This window comes from Homalodisca vitripennis, chromosome 4, assembly GCF_021130785.1.
Source record: "Homalodisca vitripennis isolate AUS2020 chromosome 4, UT_GWSS_2.1, whole genome shotgun sequence".
Classification (NCBI taxonomy): Eukaryota; Metazoa; Arthropoda; class Insecta; order Hemiptera; family Cicadellidae; genus Homalodisca; species Homalodisca vitripennis.
Window position 1 is genome coordinate 17,678,630 of NC_060210.1, and position 23,074 is coordinate 17,701,703.

Genomic DNA, 23,074 nt, shown 5'->3' on the forward strand with positions numbered 1-23,074 from the left:
AGCACGTAGAATCGTCCTATCTATACAAGGAATCAGACACTGCGTTCTGGGACTGATAACTTTATCGCCACCTGCGTTGGTAGGAGGACTGGCGGGGTTGACACGCAGAGAAGCTCTGTATGTCTAGCGCTAGCGCTAGTGTAGCGACAGGCGCTGTAGCGCGCGCGTGTTCATGTCTCTCACTGTTTACACCGTCTCTCCCACTTGTATTGCGCTATCTATACGATACAGATTTATTAATTGTTTGGCTCCTGTTTGACTTTGCTGTTTAATTAATTTGTTTGTTTGTTTGGCCGCTCTCCTCGGGATCGACTGCAGTTGCTGCCTTCGCCCAGCCCGGCTCGCTTCTTCCTCTTCTCTCTCAGTCGGTGAGTGGTGGATAATTACATCTTCTTTTCTATACGTTAATGTACAGTAATTAATAAAAGGAACTTAATGAGATAATCAATATAGTTGCCTTTTAAAACAAATTAATAAATTTACACTAAAAATTAAACTCTTTGCTTTTCACAACTGCAAAATTAATGTTTCCGAAGTTTTAACAATGTATACTAAGTACTTGTATCACCAGTTTAATAATTGTATTCAAAAGATTTAATTCAATTGTTACGAGTCCGCTCCAAATAGTTAAAAAATATATAACATAATTACTTTTGGTACTTAATCATATCTTTTATAATTATTATCTTATTATAAAATACTTATTTTGTATCGTTTGGTTTAGACAAGATATTGTATTAATCACAATTAAAAGCGTAGAAAATACTTTAAATTTATTTTTTAAATAAAAGAAACTTGATGAAATAATCAATATGGTTCACTTAAAAAAAATGAAATGTTTATTGAGTTTTGCATTCTACAACCACCAAATGATGTTTTCAAGGTTGTAAGGTTGTAACACTGTACTTTAAGGTTTCAAATTTGTGTTGCCAGTTTGAAAAAAATTGTAAATGTTATTCAAAGGTTAAAATTGTCACGAGCCCACTCCAAATAATTTAAATGTGTTGACATAAGATAATTACTTTTTTAAATATAGCCTTATTTTGAAAATGTTTGCATAGTTTGATTTAGACGTGATATTTTATTACTCACAATTAAAAGCGTAGAAACTATTAATGTAATTTCTAATTAAACATTACATTAAAGCTTTTATTGTTGAAACAAGATTGGAGACTGCTATTTCGGACCAACATGTCGGCTATATTAAATTATCTATAATTTGGTCTTAAATTTCAGACATACACTGTTATATTTAACCATAACAATTTTACACTTCTCCCTCATTTGAAAACCACTAAATTGTTTAAACACTTGAATATAAGAACGGAATCTTCCTATTCAGTATTATGTAGTCAAAGCACATAAGAATATTATTAAAGACTTCGATATGGCTTAATGGACTGAAAACAAATATTTATCATTATATAACCTTCTTTTCATCTGCATGAAATCATGTTCTTATATCTTGCTGTATTACAATAGTACATGAACTATAATAGTAAAATTAGAATAATGTTACTATTTTATACAATGGTCACTAAAATATTTTTTTTACATTTTATTGTCATACACGTGTTTCGATATTCAACCATCATCAGTGTACATAACTCCTAAAACAAATAATAAACAACTAAATATACATACGTACCTTGTAAACCTATGTTAAATTTTGATGACATGGTTGTAATTTTGATAAGTGTTCTGTAGTCTATTTAATTTTCTTTTATTGGGTTTGTCTTATTTTTCATATTGCTATTTAGAATGTTATGAGGAGCTTTATTATAATTTAGATACATATGTGATTCTTCTTTTGTGTATTTATGTTCCATTTCTAAAAAATGTTCAGCGAAATTTGGTTTTATTGTAGACAGGCAAACTGTTATTTGTTATTATATTGGACAAACTGGCAGAAATTTTAATAAAAGGTTTAAAGAAAATATACAAGCTTTGAAAACAGGATTTAGATATTTCGGATTTAGGAAGGTCAAAGTCAGATTGAAGGGTAATTTATTTCTACAGATTTTTATGATTATCGTTTTCTTCTTATTAACATGTCTATAGTAAAATATGGTTAAACTTAAAGTATTCAGAACATTCTGTTGCGTTAGCTTTAAAGAGAAACTCTTCAAAACTAACTTTTATAAATTTGTCATTACTAAATAAGTCTATTACGTTGTAAATGTAACTTTTCCTGTTTATTTTTTCCCGAAATCCTAATATTATAAATGCGAAAGTATCTTTGTTTGTATTGCTTTCACGCGTAACATATTCGACCGTTTACACTGAAATTTTACATGGACATTCTTACGGTTCCAGAGATGAATATAGGCCTATTCTCATTTCTAAAGTCCCTCTGGGCTACGCCCCACTGGTCTTTAACGTAGCGAAAATCCCATCTTGTTCTATAAAGTTGTGAAATATTAATTAAATGAGCCTGTCATTTATAGTGAGTGCATTCTCTGTAAGGAATTACCATTATTTTTTATGCCGTTTTAGATTTAAGCGATTAGGTAAGTAATCATCTACCTTAGAAAATGTCCCAAAACATAATAAGATAGCCAGCATGTGACTCCGAAAACTCCCTTTGAAACAGACGGCAAGAACTATTGTAGACTATGGAAGTTCGCTGGACTGTGCTTTTGAACTAATGTACCAATTTCAGCTCTAAATGTTCTAAATTATTACCAATATTTTCCAATTTATAAAGAAACAAACGCATAATGTCATTGTTAATGTACTTATAACTTTACATTTTTATAAAACACTAGCTGTTTCCCGCGGTTTCACACGCTTTTCGTAAGCTTTGCCCGTGCATGAGCACTTCTGGTTCAGTAAATTATATTTCCAACGCCGATGTAGAGTTTGTCTTGATGCCACGATCAAGAAAATATGTAAAAAGTGTACGTTTATAGCCATTATACAATTACATGTGGTCTAACACTCAAGCTTTATGTTCAACGAAAAATGTATTTTAAAATACAAATATACATCACAAATTAGCGCCTTCAAACACTGTTTGGCTATTTAATATACGTAACTGTCGTAAATTGCAGTTTATAGTGTGCAGACGCTTTGAAAACTTTTATCTTTTGCAGCGCCGCCTGGTGGCGAATTCCATCAATAGGCATGGCATATAAACCTTCTCCATGGAAAAATACATATACATACAAATTTTCGTAATGCTCGGTTACATATTTTACGATTCCATAAAGGACAAACACACAAACATTCATTTATATATATATATATATATATATATATATATATATATATATATATATATATATATAGATTAAGTATTAGATCTAAAAGACAATGCTGCAGTCTAAATTTTACTATAAATTTAAGGACTGTTATAAATTCCATCTTAATTCACTTTTGACAGAAGTAGGCTTCTCAGATCTGTAATATATGTTTTCTTGGTCGGGAAACAAGGCAAATTCAAGTACGAAACAAAACATACTAAGAACAATGTATATTACAATGGTCATAAATATAGACGTTTTGACGAATTTCCGTGATCGTGGCAACAAGGCAAACTCAAAACTGGGGTCGGAAACATAATTCACACGAACCAGAAGTGCTTATACAGGTGCAAATCCTACGAAATTGTGTGCGAATCCGCTGTTAACTGCTAGTATAACAAATACCTTTACAATTCGGACTAATTTGATAAAGAAGGAGGGGCATCACAAATGCCAGAAGTCAGAGGGAAGCCGGAAGTCCGGTATTTGATAAGTGCGCCCATTCCCTTACAAACTGTGTCATGCCTACATCCTTAACTGGCGTCTACATCCTTATGTTGGTGTGAAGTTTGGCTAACGCCTTAACATTTACAAGGATATAAAACCAACAAATAATAACTATTATGATTCTTCGGAGGGGCTTCTTAAATTTTATTTATGAAACTAATTATTTTAGCCCACTTGAGCTTGTTATATCACGGACAAGTATGGTGGAGTTTTCAATCGTAAGCTGAGAGAGTAAGTTTGACCTGAAATTATTAATTTAGTTCAACAATTGGGACTAAGAAGATTTGATAACATTAATTTCATACAGTTTCAGGGTCTGAATATGTAAGTTTAAAAGTTATAAACTGTTATATAGTTTGAAATAAGTTTAACTAAAATCCCATTGCCACCCCATTCTGAAACTTCGCACACATCACAATAAAATTGTAGACTGCGTGCAATTTGCACATTTTTTAATATTGTGTTTGAAAATTTAAAGTTAAAATATTATTTTTAAATTGGATACTTTAGAGACTTCCTGGATACGAAAACGTGCATTTAACGATTGGGTACAAAAAAGAAGACAACTTAACCATTCTCAGATCAATTACGAGACGATAAATTACATCTTTCTAAATTCACGCTGGACTATTTTGGTTGGTTTTTGGACATTTTAAGTTACAATAATTAAAAACTGTTGAGATAAAAAGCTACAACCTTTCTTAGTCAAAGGAGATGACGACTTACAGAACAAGCATTTTATGAAATAAAAACCAAGGTTAAAAAAGTAAGAGATTACTGGACATGAAAGAAAATCAAAACTGTTAAACTACATTCCCCAATTAACTAAATAGATAAATATTACTTCCTTTAGGGACCATAAAGCTCAATAGACAAAGAATTAACGCCAACCAATTATAAAAGTAAATTCAATAGTCAGTAATAAAATATGAGAGGCAAAATCTCTTAAGTTAAAAAGATTATTGATCTTTTAATATTGTTGGCTTGGCTCGCCCATGGCGGAAAGCCGAGTTCCGGACGGACTGTTATTGTTATTATCTACCACTTAATATTACTTCGAGTACTTGACACTTTGTGATATATTACAGAGCTTTGAATTTGATTTACATCACTTTTGTAATACAGAACAGTTCGGTCATGGTTAATCCGTGGTGATTTAATTAAGCTTGTAGTTTAATCTATACTCGTAACGTACAGACCTAACCATTTTGCGTAGCGGCGCGCGCGGGGAGGCTGATGTGGTCCCCCACATCACCCCCTCTCGTGATCAGGGTGACCAGACGAAAATTCTTAAATGGAATTTAAGCTGTGAACAAAGAGGACATTAAAGGAAAAAAGATGACAGTAATGTAAAAAAAACATTTATTTATCCGTTATTAAAAACGCACATTATAAATTAATAATACTGTATTTGAGCATATTATAATGCAAATACAAAAACTAAAATTAGATTTATTTTGGTATACAAATTGGAAAATGAAATACTATTAAGGAATATGATAGATGTAATATGGAATTATTTGAGGCTATTATTTTGTATTCTGTATAAGATTTAATTGAATGAATTATTATTAGAATTTTTCTCTTTTAAAACTAACTGATTTGAACCAAAATTTTGTGGAATGATACCAAAAAGTTTTGTAAAATACTTGGAATTAATTCTTTCCATTTATTCATTACACTATTAGTAAGCTATATTCACAGGTATATGTAAGAAATTATCACTATAACAGAAACATACGTATATAGCGTATTATAACAAAATTAACCAATCATTCATAATACATACACTAGAAATACAAATAGAAAATCAAGGAGTAGTAGGGCCAGTGCATCTGAACACTATAGAGTGCTATGTGACACTAGACAACACTGGACATACAACTGAATCTAACAGCTGTTCACATATCATGGCATTACGTTTGCCCTGGAGTCCCTTCTCAATGTCTATCTCCGGGACTTCAGAAATCGGAAAAAATTTGTAATGTGATGATACTATTTTCGGACATTTAAGCGTTCACAAAAAAGCCGGACATTTGACATAATTACAAAAGCCGGGAGGACAAATATTAAAGCCGAACGTCGCGTCTGGTCACCCTGCTCGTGGTAGTCGTCCCCACCACTTCGTTTGGTTTGGACTGTACCACGAGCTTTAGTGTAGATAGGGAGGGAGCCTAGTGCGCATGCGCTGGTCATGCTTCGTGCTAAATGATTCGAACTGTACTACAGTGTGACAGCCTTCAACTTGACACCAGGCAATGTGATGCCAGACCAGCTGAGAAATAGCATACTCGTGCATTTTCTCGAGGAACGAAGCACAGCACAGCTCACAAACAGCCTGGCAAAACACAAAATACTGTAAGAAGTATGATTCAAGTATTTAAAATATCTGAATGATCCACAAACAAGTCATCACATAAATTACGACCTTCGGAGGTGGGAATTCCCCAAATTTCGTATCTGGGCTCTATAGATATAAGTGTAATTGTATATCTGCACGAAACTGTTCTCAAGTTGTGACATTGATTTTTTTGTAGTAGAAAAATGATTTATGCATCATGGAAGTTAAATCCCTAAGTATAGTATATGTATACAGCATTTTGATGACCCGATAGAGGTTGTAAATGTTAACTCTAATAATTAATACACTGCTTATATGCCAAGGGTTGACAGTGTTTTAAAGATATATTTTGTATCAAATAGCTTCATTAAGTACTAGTAATATTTAACAAAAATACTTTGTTAGATATTAATGTGTCTTTATCTCAATTTAGGTTGTATTTGCTTATTGCGCCATTGTATGAAGTATTTTTATTAGATTTTTTAAATATTTTACCTAAATTATTTCCGATCTTTAAAAGTTTGTGTAAAAAGTAACAGCTTCTAATAAATTGGTTTAGAAAACTATGATATCATTGTCTTCTACTTTTGACACCCATTCGTGAAATGTGCACGTTTTCGTAACCAGGAAGTCTCACGAAAAAGATTTCTGACGTTGAACGTAACATTGAAAATGTTTTAATGTATTTTATTTTAGTTTAAAATGGTAGCCTACAATTTTTATTTTGCACATTTAAAATTACCCAACTTTTAGACACAAAATATGCTTTCGTTGTTTACAAAAACAAATTATTTTTTAATACATTTGTTTAATTTACGAAGTTCGCTCCTAATAATTAAGTTTTTGACTCTACCTGGAAACCATAACATGTTTTCCTTTCTTGAGGCAACATTAAGCGGATGTTAAGTGTCAACGTCCTGTTTGTACAAAATACTGGAAGAGGGTGTTTTATTGTATAATAACATTTATTGGGATCAGGACACCTAACATTTGGTTTGACGATCATCCAATAAAAAGTATACACGAAATTTGAGTAATAGAAATTCAGCTACGTAAGCTCTAAGAACGTTAGGAACATTCAAAATTATTCAAAATAAAACTCGAGCATCATTTTCGAGCAATGCGTCCACTACGTGGGCCATCTTTTTGTAAAGTTTGATGTTCTATCAAAACCAACATTCTAAAAGATACGATAACCAAACCAGTTAGGTGACACAATTACCAAACATATGTGATCTTCTTGGGCGGCCATTGATGTTCCAATTTCCATAATCCACAAAAGAAAATAAAGAACTTACTATTGACCCGTTTTCTAAAGAAGAGTATTTTAAACATAGTCACTCATTATAACCAAATGCATGATGTAAATTTGGAGAGTGCTTTTTAAATTGTTCTTTTGAAATGTAGAAGATTTCATGTTGGAGTAAATATTGTAACTTTGCATGGTCTTTTCTTGTAGATTAGCTCTACATTTCTTAAAGCTTGCAACATACGTCCAAGTAGATTGATCAGGAATTTCATTTTTCCAGAATTGTGTATGTAGTGTAAATGTTATAGCTGCGTTATTTATCATGTGTAGTGTTTCATTTGAGTTAGTGACATATAGAGAATATTATTTAGGGGGGGTAACACATTGGGTTGTTTAAAACGTATAAAATAAGCTCCAAAATTAGGGACTCGAGAATCTTCTCCCTGGAATTTGTGGAGCTTTGAGACCCTTGGAAAATCTAGCTTAAAAGACAACTGGGTGCAATTTAAATTTTTTATTTTTATACATTTCGGAAAGAGAGGGGCTTGAACCCTCTCTTTCGTATATACCCATGATTTGAGGTTATGATTGAAAAGAGTAAATCCCAATGAAATAAAAATTTCACTCTAGATTTAACATAATATTTTACGACTATAAATGTTATTCTAATAATTAATTATAAAATGCACATTTGCAGAGCCATGCTGAGGGCGGATTCAGACACAGAGTGTATGAAGGTACTGGCTCTGGTGATCCTCAACTTGTGTGGGATAGTCATCGCTCAGTTCGACAACTACTACAGTAAGTTTAACAAAGTTTAATTAATTTTACTTAACTTTTTAAGTCAGACAGGAGAATTGGCCAGAAATTGGAATTATTATTGTGTCAGACTTACAGTTGTATACTCAAAATAATCCTTTCCAAAAATTCTATTTTGAAATAGGACGTCATATATTAAATAAGCCAACCAACCGATAAGTCAACCAATGACACGTTCCTATAGCTTCGAATGATTTGAGGTTCACGGACAGGTCGAGTGCAAATTATTCGGAGTTATCTAACAAAGGCGTAAAAAATTAGAGGCTCTCGGACGATTCTACTTTATGGCACTAATGTGATCCAGGATTCAGAATTGACGGTTCTTTTTTCGACCCTAGCGGATTATTTTCGGTGCTATCGGACTACTTCATTTTATGAGTTCTGAGTTATACAGGATGTCCATTTTAACTGTACCGTCATTGGTATCGCAAAAACTAAGGAGGCCATGTTTGGAAATTCACACTTTTAATTGTTACTAATAAGTAGGCGAAGTCCTCCCATTAAAGTTTTTCTGCAAATTTAGTCGCTTTTGATTGACCAATGGTGGCTCAGTCAAAATGGGCACCATTTATATAGTGGGTACAGCGGTTATCGTAAAACAAGCGAGGAACATTGAGCTTAATTGCTCGTTGAATGGCAGTCCTATGAAGCAGCCCGCATACTCGGCAATTGGTGGTGGTTCAGAAGTCACATTAGTCCCTAGGTTAAATTTTAGAGAGGGAATCTTAAGCCTAACGTTATCAGATAAAATAAGACGTCCTCTGACTTTATCTTCTAAATTTCAGCTAGCGCTATTTGAAAAGTTCTTAAAATTGGTAGAAACTTAGTTGAGATGGATGTCTTGTGGTAATTATTCACCCTGCATAAGAAACTGGTTTCCTTTTCTCTTGATGTACGTTACTGTACGCCCAGCAGGAATCACTTTCGGCTGGTTTATACCTTCCAGTTGAACCTATCACTGGTCACAGCAAACACGATGTGTCACTTAAATCTGGGCAACCTTATGGATGTCCAGGAGCGCCACATCACTAACTATAAATGTCGAGATTCTGGGGTGCAAAGGTAATTCGATAGATCTAGTCTACTGCGGGAGATGACTGTTGAAGTTGGTGGGCTTCGTTTCCTAAGTATCAGAGGTTCTTGCTAGCCTCAACAAGGGTGTGCCACCCCCTACCGGCTTTGCCTGGAGAGGCTGGTTCAGAGCTGGCCTCCCCTTCTTCCGGGAGGACATGGCTTGAGATTAGTGCTCTAAATCCTTCCTCATGGACCTCGATAGGAGGCGGCTCCTACACCCTAACCTTACCCATTTTGAATGTCCTGTCACTCCGAAAGCAGCTCTAAAGTTCTTAAATGACTAAGTACAATTTATAAGCTTCTTGTACAAGAGAATAAAAATTGTTACTGTAACGGTCACTTTGCCCAAACTGTAACTGACCAAACTACCCTTTGCTATAGACTGGCCAGACACCAGCCCTCCAGTTGTGAAGACAGAGACTCGCGTCGCAGGCAAAGAGACGAGGCTCCGGTGTCACATCAAGGAGCGATTCCGACACATACAAAACGGACTGAACCTCACTTGGGAACACAAAGTAAGTCAATTCTCATTGGGTTTAGATTTGTGTTCAGGTTTATTCATTTACAACTAAACTTCATCAGGTTCTTTAACAGAAAATGAAAGAGAAGTTGAGTATGACAAGATGCATCTCCACTCGCTGTGGTGATGTAATGCAAAATATGCAGTTACAGCTCAGTTTGATAAAGTGGGGAAAGAGGTGGTTTTTAGTCACCCATAACTCTTTGGAACCTTGTCAAGAGGAAACAGGATTTTCCGGACATTTGGCATCGTTCAGTGATAAAAATCAGTAACACTACGTTTCGAGATCTGCAATCTGATCTCTTCTTCAGGTAAATAAGTAACCTAATACATAATTACAAACTAGTTTAAAATAAACAAATCATACCAGAACGTTGTGACACACATAAATCAGGAATCACAACCACTATGTTGTGTGTCAGCTTCACCAACTCTAAAATATGCACTTAATAAAACACTAAACATAACACTAATTATTAAAACTGAACTACAGAATACAAGTCTCAATAGATCTGCATTCGCCGGCCAACCACCTACGACTGACCAGAGGCCAATAGCAAATGGCGGTAGTCACGGCAGAAACAAGATGGCGAAAAAAACAAACTTCAAACAAGGAATTGTCAAGAAGAATGCAAAGCAAAACTAATGGTACCCAAAACAAATTTTGAATGTACCATTTTCCCCCTCTTCCTGCAGGAAAAAAGGTTCTTTAGCAGATAAAATGTTTTAATACTGCTGGTATACATAACCCATAAATAAACAAACCGCTTCATAACTTCTAAAGGTATAAACAGATTTTTCTTCTAAATATGTTTTTAAATATACACGTTTAAGAGCTCTTCAAAATTCGAAAATTATTTTATAGTAGCTACTATTTGACAAAATCGTGGTAATAGTTTGGCTGAGGTTGTAGATAAAATTTCTATTCTACAGCTACATGTGTTACCTACATCACATTTTAAAATTTCATATGATCGTTTTCAGTTTGTTTACAAACCCATTTATTCTACGATTTTACCTTCGCCATTATAGTTACCCATAAGACCAATATAAAAATGTTCACTATTGTTCAACCAAATCCCATGGAGTGACATTGTTTTCAGTTTGTTTACAAACCCATTTATTCTACGATTTTACCTTCGCCATTATAGTTAACCATACGACCAATATAAAAATGTTCACTATTGTTCAACCAAATCCCATGGAGTGACATTGTTTTCAGTTTGTTTACAAACCCATTTATTCTACGATTTTACCTTCGCCATTATTGTTACCCATAAGACCAATATAAAAATGTTCACTATTGTTCAACCAAATCCCATGGAGTGCCATTGTTTTCAGTTTGTTTACAAACCCATTTATTCTACGATTTTACTTTCGCCATTATAGTTACCCATAAGACCAATATAAAAATGTTCACTATTGTTCAACCAAATCCCATGGAGTGACATTGTTTTCAGTTTGTTTACAAACCCATTTATTCTACGATTTTACTTTCGCCATTATAGTTACCCATAAGACCAATATAAAAATGTTCACTATTGTTCAACCAAATCCCATGGAGTGACATTGTTTTCAGTTTGTTTACAAACCCATTTATTCTACGATTTTACTTTCGCCATTATAGTTACCCATAAGACCAATATAAAAATGTTCACTATTGTTCAACCAAATCCCATGGAGTGACATTGTTTTCAGTTTGTTTACAAACCCATTTATTCTACGATTTTACTTTCGCCATTATAGTTACCCATAAGACCAATATAAAAATGTTCACTATTGTTCAACCAAATCCCATGGAGTGACATTGTTTTCAGTTTGTTTACAAACCCATTTATTCTACGATTTTACCTTCGCCATTATTGTTACCCATAAGACCAATATAAAAATGTTCACTATTGTTCAACCAAATCCCATGGAGTGACATTGTTTTCAGTTTGTTTACAAACCCATTTATTCTACGATTTTACCTTCGCCATTATTGTTACCCATAAGACCAATATAAAAATGTTCACTATTGTTCAACCAAATCCCATGGAGTGCCATTGTTTTCAGTTTGTTTACAAACCCATTTATTCTACGATTTTACCTTCGCCATTATAGTTACCCATAAGACCAATATAAAAATGTTCACTATTGTTCAACCAAATCCCATGGAGTGACATTGTTTTCAGTTTGTTTACAAACCCATTTATTCTACGATTTTACCTTCGCCATTATTGTTACCCATAAGACCAATATAAAAATGTTCACTATTGTTCAACCAAATCCCACAGAGTGACATGAACCATAATCGAACTAGATATTGCTTTATAGAAGAGAAGCTTCACTAACGCTCAGCCAATCACTTGTCTTTGTACCGGCCATGGCTCGTGAGAAATTTATGCGTGGAAGCTCACGCCTTCAAATGCAATTCCTCTAAACATTGTCAACAAAGTCAAGAAATTAAATATATAACATTTTTGTCATGTACAACTTGGTGATAAAATAAAATTTCATAATGTAATAAAAAAACTGTCCATTTTTACGAAAGGATTCCTTTAATAAAAACATCAATTAACTTTTCAAAAAGTTTCTTTGTGTCTAATTGTTTAATATAGAGTCTACCTGTTGCTTGAAACATTATTTATTTGGCTTCGAAAAGCATTTTCAAGGGTGTGTTTTTGAAAATCCGTGTTGTCCAGCAAATCAGAATGTGTTTTGACCATCAGAATGTACTCCTTAAAACTTTGCCGCACGGATTCTGACACACCCTGTACGAATTGTCTTCACAAAGAAACCACGTGGTTGTCTACACTTATACCAGAAACATACAGAACTTCAAATGCTTCTATGCTATAAATGTTATAGAAAAAATTAGTTAAATACTAAGATATTATTATTAAAGTACAGAATTTTATCAGGAACAGTTACCAATTATAAAAAGTTTTGCTGTAATTTTACTTAACAAAACAATGGCCTATTTAATGGGAAATAAAAAACAGACACAAAGACACCTGTAATATAGCAATAGCAACTGTACTGAACGAGTATTTGATATGAATAGAAAATATCAGCAGATAATGATGTATAAAACATGTTTAATATGTGTTGATAACCCACGCACGTCGTTGCTAATGCAGGTTAAAATTCATTCTTCTGTTATCAAATCTACTTGTATATGACAACTGAATGTCAGTTGGTGTAAAAACCCTGATGGTCTTCTGTCAACACGAGAATATTGCCATTAAAGTTAAAAGTAAATTGCTAAACAGTTTATGTTCGTATTTATGATATATTAAGTTTAAAATAAACAAATTAAAAACGAACATTGTTTTCTGTATACATTTGGTGCAAATACAATAGATCTTTTTCATTATGTCCCTATGCTTATGACGTATCTAAATTCCTTCATCCATTAATAAGTACACCAGTACATTTTAGGTATTTAAAGAAAGATAGAATCATTATCTCAATCTTTATCCAGACGTACACGCGGATTACAGCAGTAATGGGAGAATCGAATACAGAATCAAAAAGTATCCAAAGACAGCTCGGGTATTCATATATTCAAATACCTCAAAATTAATCCGAATAGTTTAGAAATAAATACAGTTTCTCTGGAAGAATTGAAGTCAAACCTACAGTATTCGTTCATTCGGACTAATATTGTTCGAAATAAAAATTCAAGAGCTGTACATACATTATGAAAATATAAAGACAAAAATGAATCTTACTTTCATGTTGAAAAACAAAATATGATAGAGGTTTTGAATTCAATCTATTTCTACGATCATTGGTGACAGAACCTGCAGTATAAATGAATATTTCAGACGGGGCTGAAGTAGCAAGTAAACAAAAATGTAATGTGTCTCAAGTTCATATATCATGGGTATAACATGTTTGTAGGAGGCACAAAAAGGCAAAGGATTTTCCCATCTATTTTGTATGGGCTATACCAAATAACCAAGAAACCTATCCTGACTCTTTTGAAGCTCCAAAACTCGGAACGCTCTCACATTATTGTACATGTTGTAGACTTGCAGAGCAGGCTATGCAGGAGCCTGCATGGAGAATGGAGAATGGCGTGGTGCTCCTGGACAACCCTGTCCTCCTATCCTGACTCTCGTGGAGCCCTAAACCTCGGACCACTCTCACATTATTGTACATGTTATAGACTTGCAGAGCAGGCTATGCAGGAGCCTGCATGGAAAATGGAGAATGACGTCCTGTGTGTGGTGCTCCTGGACAACCCTGGCCTCCTATCCTGACTCTCGTGGAGCCCTAAACCTCAGACAACTCTCACATTATTGTACATGTTATAGACTTGCAGAGCAGGCTATGCAGGAGCCTGCATGGAAAATGGAGAATGGCGTTCTGTGTGTGGTGTTCCTGGACAACCCTGTCCTCCTATCCTGACTCTCGTGGAGCCCTAAACCTCGGACCACTCTCACATTATTGTACATGTTATAGACTTGCAGAGCAGGCTATGCAGGAGCCTGCATGGAGAATGGAGAATGGCGTCCTGTGTGTGGTGCTCCTGGACAACCCTGTCCTCCTATCCTGACTCTGGTGGAGCCCCAAACCTCGGACCACTCTCACATTATTGTACATGTTATAGACTTGCAGAGCAGGCTATGCAGGAGCCTGCATGGAGAATGGAGAATGGCGTCCTGTGTGTGGTGCTCCTGGACAACCCTGTCCTCCTATCCTGACTCTGGTGGAGCCCCAAACCTCGGACTCTGGCCTTTATCGATGTCACATTACGCTGGACACCTCTGTCATCACGCCTAACATTTACATGCTTCAGTTTATAGGTGAGGCAATTATTAATCAACTCTGATATAACTCACTATGTTTTTTGTAAAAAATTATTCTCTTCTTGACAAATGTTTTAAGATTAATGTGTGGTACAAAACTTAACGTATAAAAGTTGCATACATAATTGAATATCACCTAGTATTCTTCCCATTCATAGATGGTAAACTGAAATCTTACACATAATTAGATTAAATCACCCAAATAAAAAGTATTACATTCACGTCTTTGACATTTTAGTAAAGCGTTTAATTTTTTGAATGATCCTTTTTAGAAAATACAGTCCGTATTTTAACAGTAAGTGATTGTTCACAAATGCATTTGCCTATTGATTGGAAAATGTTCATTCTTGCCAAAAAAGCTCATAATTTTTGAACTTTTTATTATTTTACTTATAGAATAAATAATCACGAGTGAAATATTTGTGCGACTGCAATATATTGAGAAATCTTTTGCATACAAATACAGTAATCTAATAATGATCTTGATTTATTTGGATGAAATAAAGAATAAAAACTATTTTAAATTTTTTTATTAAATAAGGAACATTTTTGTCAAACAACATACACTGCACTTGTAAATTTAATTTATAACATCACATATATCAATTCAGGCATGTTACTATGTTTCATGTTAAATATAAAATATATGTTCTAACACTGTTACTAACTAAAAAATGTTGTAAATAATAGCTTGTTATTCAAACTGCATGCCACTTATAGTTAATTCAGACAGTGTTCACATGTCATGGCAACATGCCAATTCACATGCTGTATTCTGTAGACATCAACAATCTGTTAACTACTGAAATACAAGTTTATAAATAAGAATGTTGTCATACACCACTGTCAATGATGCAAAGGCTGTTAGATGGATCAGTAACACATGTCACTAAACACACCTTCCCCCACTGCCAACATCACAAAACGATTTCCTCACTTTGGTAACAGAAATTATATTGGCAATTTTTTGTATACAATGAAAACAATTGGATTCAGAGAAGAAGAAGATAAATTTTGTATACAAAATCAGCTTATTGCACTTATGGAGAATTTAGAGTAACTAACTTCATTAAATTTGACTATAAATATATAAAATATTATCATTCTTAGTCTACTTTCGAAGCCAATAAAAATTGAAATATAAATACTGACTAAAATACTATAAACCTATCTGTAAAATCATATAGTGATGTTCCTAAAACTTTTTAGGATCCACAAAAAAATGAATGGAAAATAAAAATATCATGAATTAAAAATTAATCTTAAAATTCAAATAGAAAAGTTTCAGAATTATTAAAAATCTATAAAATGTATTGTTAAAGTACAAAATAAAGGCTATTAAAATAAACAGAAAATCTATTCTTCATGTTTCTTTTAATAAAAAAAACTTTAAAAAATCATTAGATAGTAATAAAATTTAACTAGTCAATTTTTAAAAACCTTTTTTTTCAATAGTTCCAATTCAACATTTTTTTATCCATCAAAACTTTATGAAACAATTCTTATATAAAAAAATGTTACTAAATAGTCACATTTGTCCCTATTAAATTGAGCAAAAAAAATTAATTGTCTTTACTGCAATCAAGATGTTTTGAAGAAAAATTATAATCGTCATTACATCTCTAAAAAACATATAAAAATAAAAGACAATGAATTTAACTATCTTCAAAAATTGGACAAAACAAAACAAAATTATTATTGTGGAAAACTAAATTTAGGATAACTTAAAGAAAATAAAAGTGATCTAATTCGCATTAATATTTATAAATGCCAAGATATAGGTAAAGAAAAATCGTTTTAGAAAAATTGGTGGTTTATTATGAGAAACCTTTGATACAACATATTAAAAAAGTTCATGAACATCCAAGGTGTTTTGGTTTTAGAAATACTAGATTTATTTAAGATGCAGCATTTCAGCATGGTCTGACGATTTCCACAAAATCTTGAACAGAATTGGTTCCAAAGAAAATATTGTAATCGTTCATACAGTTTGTCTATAAAAGAATATTTTAAGGAAATTGTAGTTTTAGCAGAGTTTATTTTTATGCTTTATTCATACAAAGTTTACAAAATAATTTTTATTTAAGAATTCATAAACTTTTGAAACAATAATAAAGAATTTTGCTAAATTAAAAAATTCATAATGAAATTTAAAAATTCTATATATAGATGTCATTAATTTTTTGATGGCTCCTGAAAAGTTGCAGGAACATTTACATGATTTTATGTTATGTTTATGGTATTTATATTTGAATTTTGAATGGCTTTGAAAGTGGACTAGGAGTGGCAATATATTATCTACTCATTTAATAAAATGTAGCTTGAGGACACAACTATCCCAAAAAATGCCTAAACAAGTAGAAAAATCTTGATACAAAAATTGATCTTATGAATAGCTCGGCTAAGTTTATTGCCAGTTTGGTATGCCATTTATTTTCAATGTGGTGGCTGTTCAAATTTAAAAAATTCCCTCAACCATTATTTATCGACCTAGAACAAAAATCAAGAAGTGGTCTAGAATGCTTATAACATTTCCTTAACATGTTGTTACAAGCAATCTCTATTGTATCTTGAACAGTTTTCAAGATATTGAAAAGATATTACAAGATATTTATATATATATATATATATGTAAATCCGTAATAATAAATTAATGATATTTCAGTTTTCACAAAATGTACCTACTTCTTCCAACCAAGCCGGATGGACTATTATAAAATTCACAAAATTTCAACAATAACCAAGGGAAAGGCATATAATATAGTCTATGAAAAAGCGAGTTAAGACTACTTAAACCAACATTTTTGGTTTTTTCCTAGAGGTCAACCTAAATATTCTACTGAAGGAAAGTATACTTGGTGGTCCAATGACAAAGTAACTCAGTTGTATTATATTGGCAATATTTTTCTCAGTCGCGATAACAGGAAAAGTTAGTAACATTGATTTCTAACCCTGGTGAAAACAAGATTTTATAAAACAGCTTCATCTATACCAATGAAAACCAGAGGTCAATAATTGCCGTAGCACACCTATAGTTAATAATACTTCCACAACTTCATTAACACATCATGAATCAATTTAATATCAGTTCCATATTCACATACTGATTAACAAATTAAAACGTATAATGTCATAATAGTTTGTAATAAATACTCATAGGGAATTTTATCGTCATTTAAGGTTAAGTAAAATTTATTTGAATTATTCTTCAAGTCCATTATTTACTTTGTGAGTTGTATTTAATTTCATAGAGAAAAGACGTGAGCCTCCCACGATAGTGGATGGCATGAACAACAATCTGACAGTGGTAGCGCAGATGGTGGCTGTATTACAGTGCAAAGTGCACAGTTTGGTCCCACCGACTGTGCGCTGGTTTCGCCGCCTTGACTCTCCACCCCTCTCCATTCGCTCGCCCACCCATAACTTCATTCAGTACCTCAACAGCACTTACAAGGTATTCTTCTGATTCACTTCAAAATCAATTCGCTCAGAAATGTACTTATTTTACTTGATTATCATATTTATACATTTCATAAGACTTTTAAGGGCATTCACTCCTCTAAGTACTTAATAAGTACGGTAAACCATCATTTCAATTTTGGTTTTTTTACAATTCAAATGGAATTTTACGATAAATTTATTCACCTTCCTAACTTCATTGTTTTATTAGAATCTAGAATGTGCTGTATTTAAATTAATTTACTTTTTTCTTGGAAGGACAAAATGTTATAACTGAATATATAGAAAATTTTATTTGTTTCATACTGTCAGTTACATATTTTTATATGTAAAAGCTAAAAGTTTTCCTTTGGAACTAATAAATTGCCTTTGGAACAACTTCAAAAAAATTCTTTTAAGGAATCAACAAATTTAATCTTTTAAGGAACATTCCCTTAAAAATTAAATGAACTTTAGTAAACAAATAGTGGACATTAATAGAAGTAGCCTATGTAAAACTGGTCAATAACGGAATCTGAATGTTACTCTAAATATGATATAATATACATTTTTATATAGTTATTTAAATTCAACATTCCTTAAATTCCATTATAATAATGACACATGCAACATTGCTCTGTAAAAGTAAAGGATAATTCTTGGACCATGAAGGTCAATAACTCATTTGGAAGACACACAATCTGAACTTGAACTAGCCTTGATTTAAAATGAACTTGCTAACACTATATTTAAATCTGCCTGGCCATCAACGATGTCAACTACACATACAAGGAGGCGTACATCAACGTACTTCCTATCCTCAGGGTATCTCAAGGACACTAAAAGCTCTGATTTAGCACTTCCTTGTCCTCAGCTGCTGAACTGTTGCCCAGTGGCTGCTCTCTCCCAGCGGGACCTGTACCTCAGTAAACTGGTCATTTCTGCCAGTTCCCTTTACGACTCAGGATTCTACATCTGCCTGGCCATCAACGATGTCAACTACACGTACAAGGAGGCTTACATCAACGTACTTCCTATCCTCAGGGTATCCAGTTAGTATCATTTTGATTTTTAGTAAGTTTTAAAATTGTCTCATTGTACAATGTAAATTTTCAATTTTCAAATTAATAAAATTATGACTATGAATACCAATTATCATAATCAATTCATTTGTAAAACGAGTACTTATAGTATCAAGAGTTAAATTGTATAGTAATGAATGTTGGTAAAACATTTAACCGTCAAACTTTATTTAACAAAATATATCTCATCCAAACACGTGATGTATTAAGATACATATTTTTTGTAATAACTATAAAGCAAATAGTAAAAAAGATTTTCTACTGAACACATGAGTTTTTTACACATATAATTATTTATTGCTCATTTAATTATGGTAATAAAAGGCAAAACTCACCATTAGTTAATTATTTTGCATTTATATCTCTAATGATTTGTTTTTGTAGCAAGACAAGTAATCCATATCTTCAGGAATTCCGTTCAGTTGGTAAAACGTGTTTCTAACACTCTACACAGAATACAGCTATACATACAGGTTGTACATTAAGTCCTGATACACCCGGATACATTCCAAACGGATTGAGATATCGATGTAAAATCTTCACCATACCTATTAAAATACTTGTTTGAACTTTGTAAAGAATAAAAATATTTCACCCTCCCCCCTTTGATAAAGGAGGGTAGAGGGAGGTCACTTTAAATTTTCAAATTGCAACCTCTATCTTGTGACATGTCATTTGAGAGGTCAATTCAAAAGAAAAACTATAACATGAACAAAACATCTGTAAGAAAATCCTAGCAAAAGTTATGGGCAACCAATCCCTTACATATAAGGGTGTAAATTAAGTCCCGATACACCTGGATATATTCCAAATAGATTGAGATATCAATGTACTACCTTTATCAGACTTATTGCATAACTTTTTTTACTTTTTGAGGGTAACAAAAATTTCACCCCCCCCCCCCTTAGAAGGTAGAAGGGGGTAAATTTAAAATTGCAACTCCTATCTTGTGATGTGCCATTTAAAAGGTCATGTCAGATTGGTGTGTAAGGAGGATTTCCTTCTTGTTACTAGTATGGTTATTTCTGTTGTGCCTTTCCTGTAATTGTACTGCCATCCTGTATCCTGTATGGCAGGATATATTACATGAAAGTGTACAGAAGTACAAAGTTGGACAAAAGAGTTCCTTCACTTGTGTTTTAAACCTTAATCTTCACTCTTATTTAAATTTCTTTATATACAATTTCACTAAATTAGGCAGCACCAAGACATTTTAAGATTTATGGTTAAATTACCATAAAAATGTACATACAAATACAGTACCTTAGCAAAATTAATAAAATACAATCTTAAGACACAAAGTCAATGAAGCATTCAGCGCTATTGCTACAGTTGAGGAGCAACGTCCATATTACTTCGCTTAGTAGTGAATTTGTTAAGAAGTTATAAATGTGTCCTCAAAAAGGATTCAGCATTCTCTTTGTAACTAACAGCACCTGTTCTGTAAGGTGACAAAGCGGAGACCGGGTCGTTCTTGGGATTGTTTCTGATCCCGGCGGCCCTGGCTATGATCCCAGCGGTGGCGTGGGTGATGTGCTTGAGACCGCGCAAGCTGGCGGCTCTGGAGTCCCCTGCACAGCCTCGACAGGCACACACGTGCAGACAGTCTGTTCCGACACACACAGAGCCTGCACCTATACACAGGATACCTCTACTGCCTACTTGCTCCAACACGCCAGCCATCAACCCATCATTTAGACCGAACTGACTTTACTTGTCGTTAGTCACTACTCTTTCATCTCATATTGCGCCAAAGTTCCAGTCTCCTGGGTACAAGAGTTACCAAGGTACCGAGTCAAGCAACTAAGAGTATGACTCTTCTACTTGGATCTGTGATCATTGAGTAGGTCTGCCCTTGCAAACAGCCTATTCGAGTAGCCATTAATTTTGAAGCACCTATGAAACAAAACTATAGATGAGTCGCTTTGAAAGCGACCTGTGCTAAGATTTCTTGAGCGTAGGGGGAGGGTAACACAAACCCTACAAGTGGTAAAGTGGCGACTGAGGAGTGGTTGGTAAGGAATGTGGAGGAAGAAGTGAGTCCACACTTCTTCTCCCTCTCCACATCTCTCTCTCACTCTTCCCCGCCGCACTGTTCACTTAAAAGGTCGATTTCAAAGCGGCTCATCTATAGTACAATGCAATGGTCTATATAGAAAATTGTTTCAGAGGAGACCTACACACTAGGTGTGTTTAGAAGGTATGAAATTCCTTCAAAACTCAGGATCTCGGGAATCTTTCCCCAAGAAATTGTTGAGCTTTAAGACCACAAAAATGTTCTAGCGTAAAGTAAACTACAGGGTAAAAAATGTTTTTTTTTTAATTTGAAGGGAATCAAACCCCCTTCCCCATTATTACGCCCATGACTTTGAGGTGAGGCGAGTCATCCCTTTTGAGGAGTCTCCAATGAATAAAAGTAATACAGTAATTATTGTGCAGTAAAATTTTTCAATCTCAAAATCATTGACTTTGGTGAGAAAAACACAAGTGTTTATTTCAATTGCAATTATATTTTTCCTATTTATTGTATCTTTAATGTTTTGATAATTTAAACAGAGCTAGAAAAACAGTTCATTAAGCTCTAGTAAAAAATCTAGCAATCCTAAAATACTACTCTTAATATATTATTTCTTATTATTATTATATTATTCTTGATATTTACAATATCAAATTTTAGAACATTCTAGGAGAAGAAAAATTATATTAGTAAACACAAACACTTTGGTTAATATATTTAAGTCTTCTTTAATCAGTTTCATGTCTTGATAAATTTATTTTCTAAATCACTAGCTGCTTTTCAAATTCATCCAATCCATCTGCAAGGTAGTGCCATCCAATTTTAAATTATTATGTATCAACATATAAAATATCAACACATGCTAGACGATATGTTCCAAACGCCAACGTCAGTAATCTTAGAACAGTTCTTAAGGGATGCCAGATTAAACAGGGTTGTTTATAGAATCAGTTCGTTTTTATGACTTGACGTTGCATCATTTTGCTAACAAATCAGGATGAGACAGACTATGGAAAATTGTTTTCATTTTTGCATACACACTTCTGGAAGATGAAATCGTTTACTGTGATTATAGGTTTTTAAGGAATACTTTCTTATGTTTGGTTTCAGGGTCTACTAATTGGTTTTTTCACGGTCATGATCATTGGAAAAAGCAATTCCACAGTTACTATTTTTACAAGTTTTTAATAAACAAAAAGAACTCAACTTTGGCTGCAATAAAACTAAATAAGTCAATCAGCAAATTTTTGTATATCTCACATTTTTTAATTCATACAAACGTGATATACATATGTTTTGTACATATTATGTGAAGACTGATATTTATAGTTTATTATTAACATAATTTACATACTAGTCACTTGTAAATAAAAATTATACAGTTTCGAAAAAAATTTTATTAATTCTTAACCCTTGTTTTTATCCTGTAGTGTTTATTTCAGAGCTGTATGCAATTTGTTGAAGACAATTCACTAAAAATACAAATAACAAGCAATTTATATGACATTATAACATTGTTTCTGAATGAAATAAAGAATTTAAAACAGGTAATTGTATAAATCTTATTTCCAACCAATTTTATTATATGGAGCAGAGACGTGGACGTGGACTAAAATGATTTAAGCAGATTCCAAGCTGCAGAAATGAGATTTTTAAGAGGGATAGAGAAGACTACAAGAAGAGATAGAATAAGGAACGAAATAACCAGAGAAAGATTGGAGGTAGTTTCACTGCAAGAGACAATGGAAAGAAGAAGAATACAGTGGATGGGGCATGTGAAGAGGATGGGAGATAATAGAATGCCTAGAATAGAACTGGAGAAGGAGGAAAGAGGAAGAAGACCAAGAGGAAGACCGAGAGGAAGATGGGAGGATCAAATGTGGAAAGACATAGAGAGAAGGGGACTACAGAAAATGCAAGTGGAGGAAGAGGAGACCTGGAATGACAGACAAAAGTGGAGGAGGCTGTGTACGACGACCCGTG

General features: G+C 33.4%; 1 protein-coding gene across 1 annotated transcript; it reads left to right on the plus strand.

Moving 5' to 3' along the window:
* Positions 1-130: 130 nt before the first annotated feature.
* Positions 131-22,642, plus strand: LOC124359000 (fibroblast growth factor receptor-like 1). Its single transcript, XM_046811327.1, has 8 exons — positions 131-368; positions 8,040-8,143; positions 9,617-9,750; positions 14,208-14,306; positions 14,455-14,551; positions 17,806-18,008; positions 18,867-19,044; positions 20,523-22,642. Exons 2-8 carry the CDS (start codon positions 8,044-8,046, stop codon positions 20,780-20,782), a joined length of 1,071 nt encoding a protein of 356 aa, XP_046667283.1. The 5' UTR covers positions 131-368; positions 8,040-8,043; the 3' UTR covers positions 20,783-22,642.
* Positions 22,643-23,074: the final 432 nt, after the last annotated feature.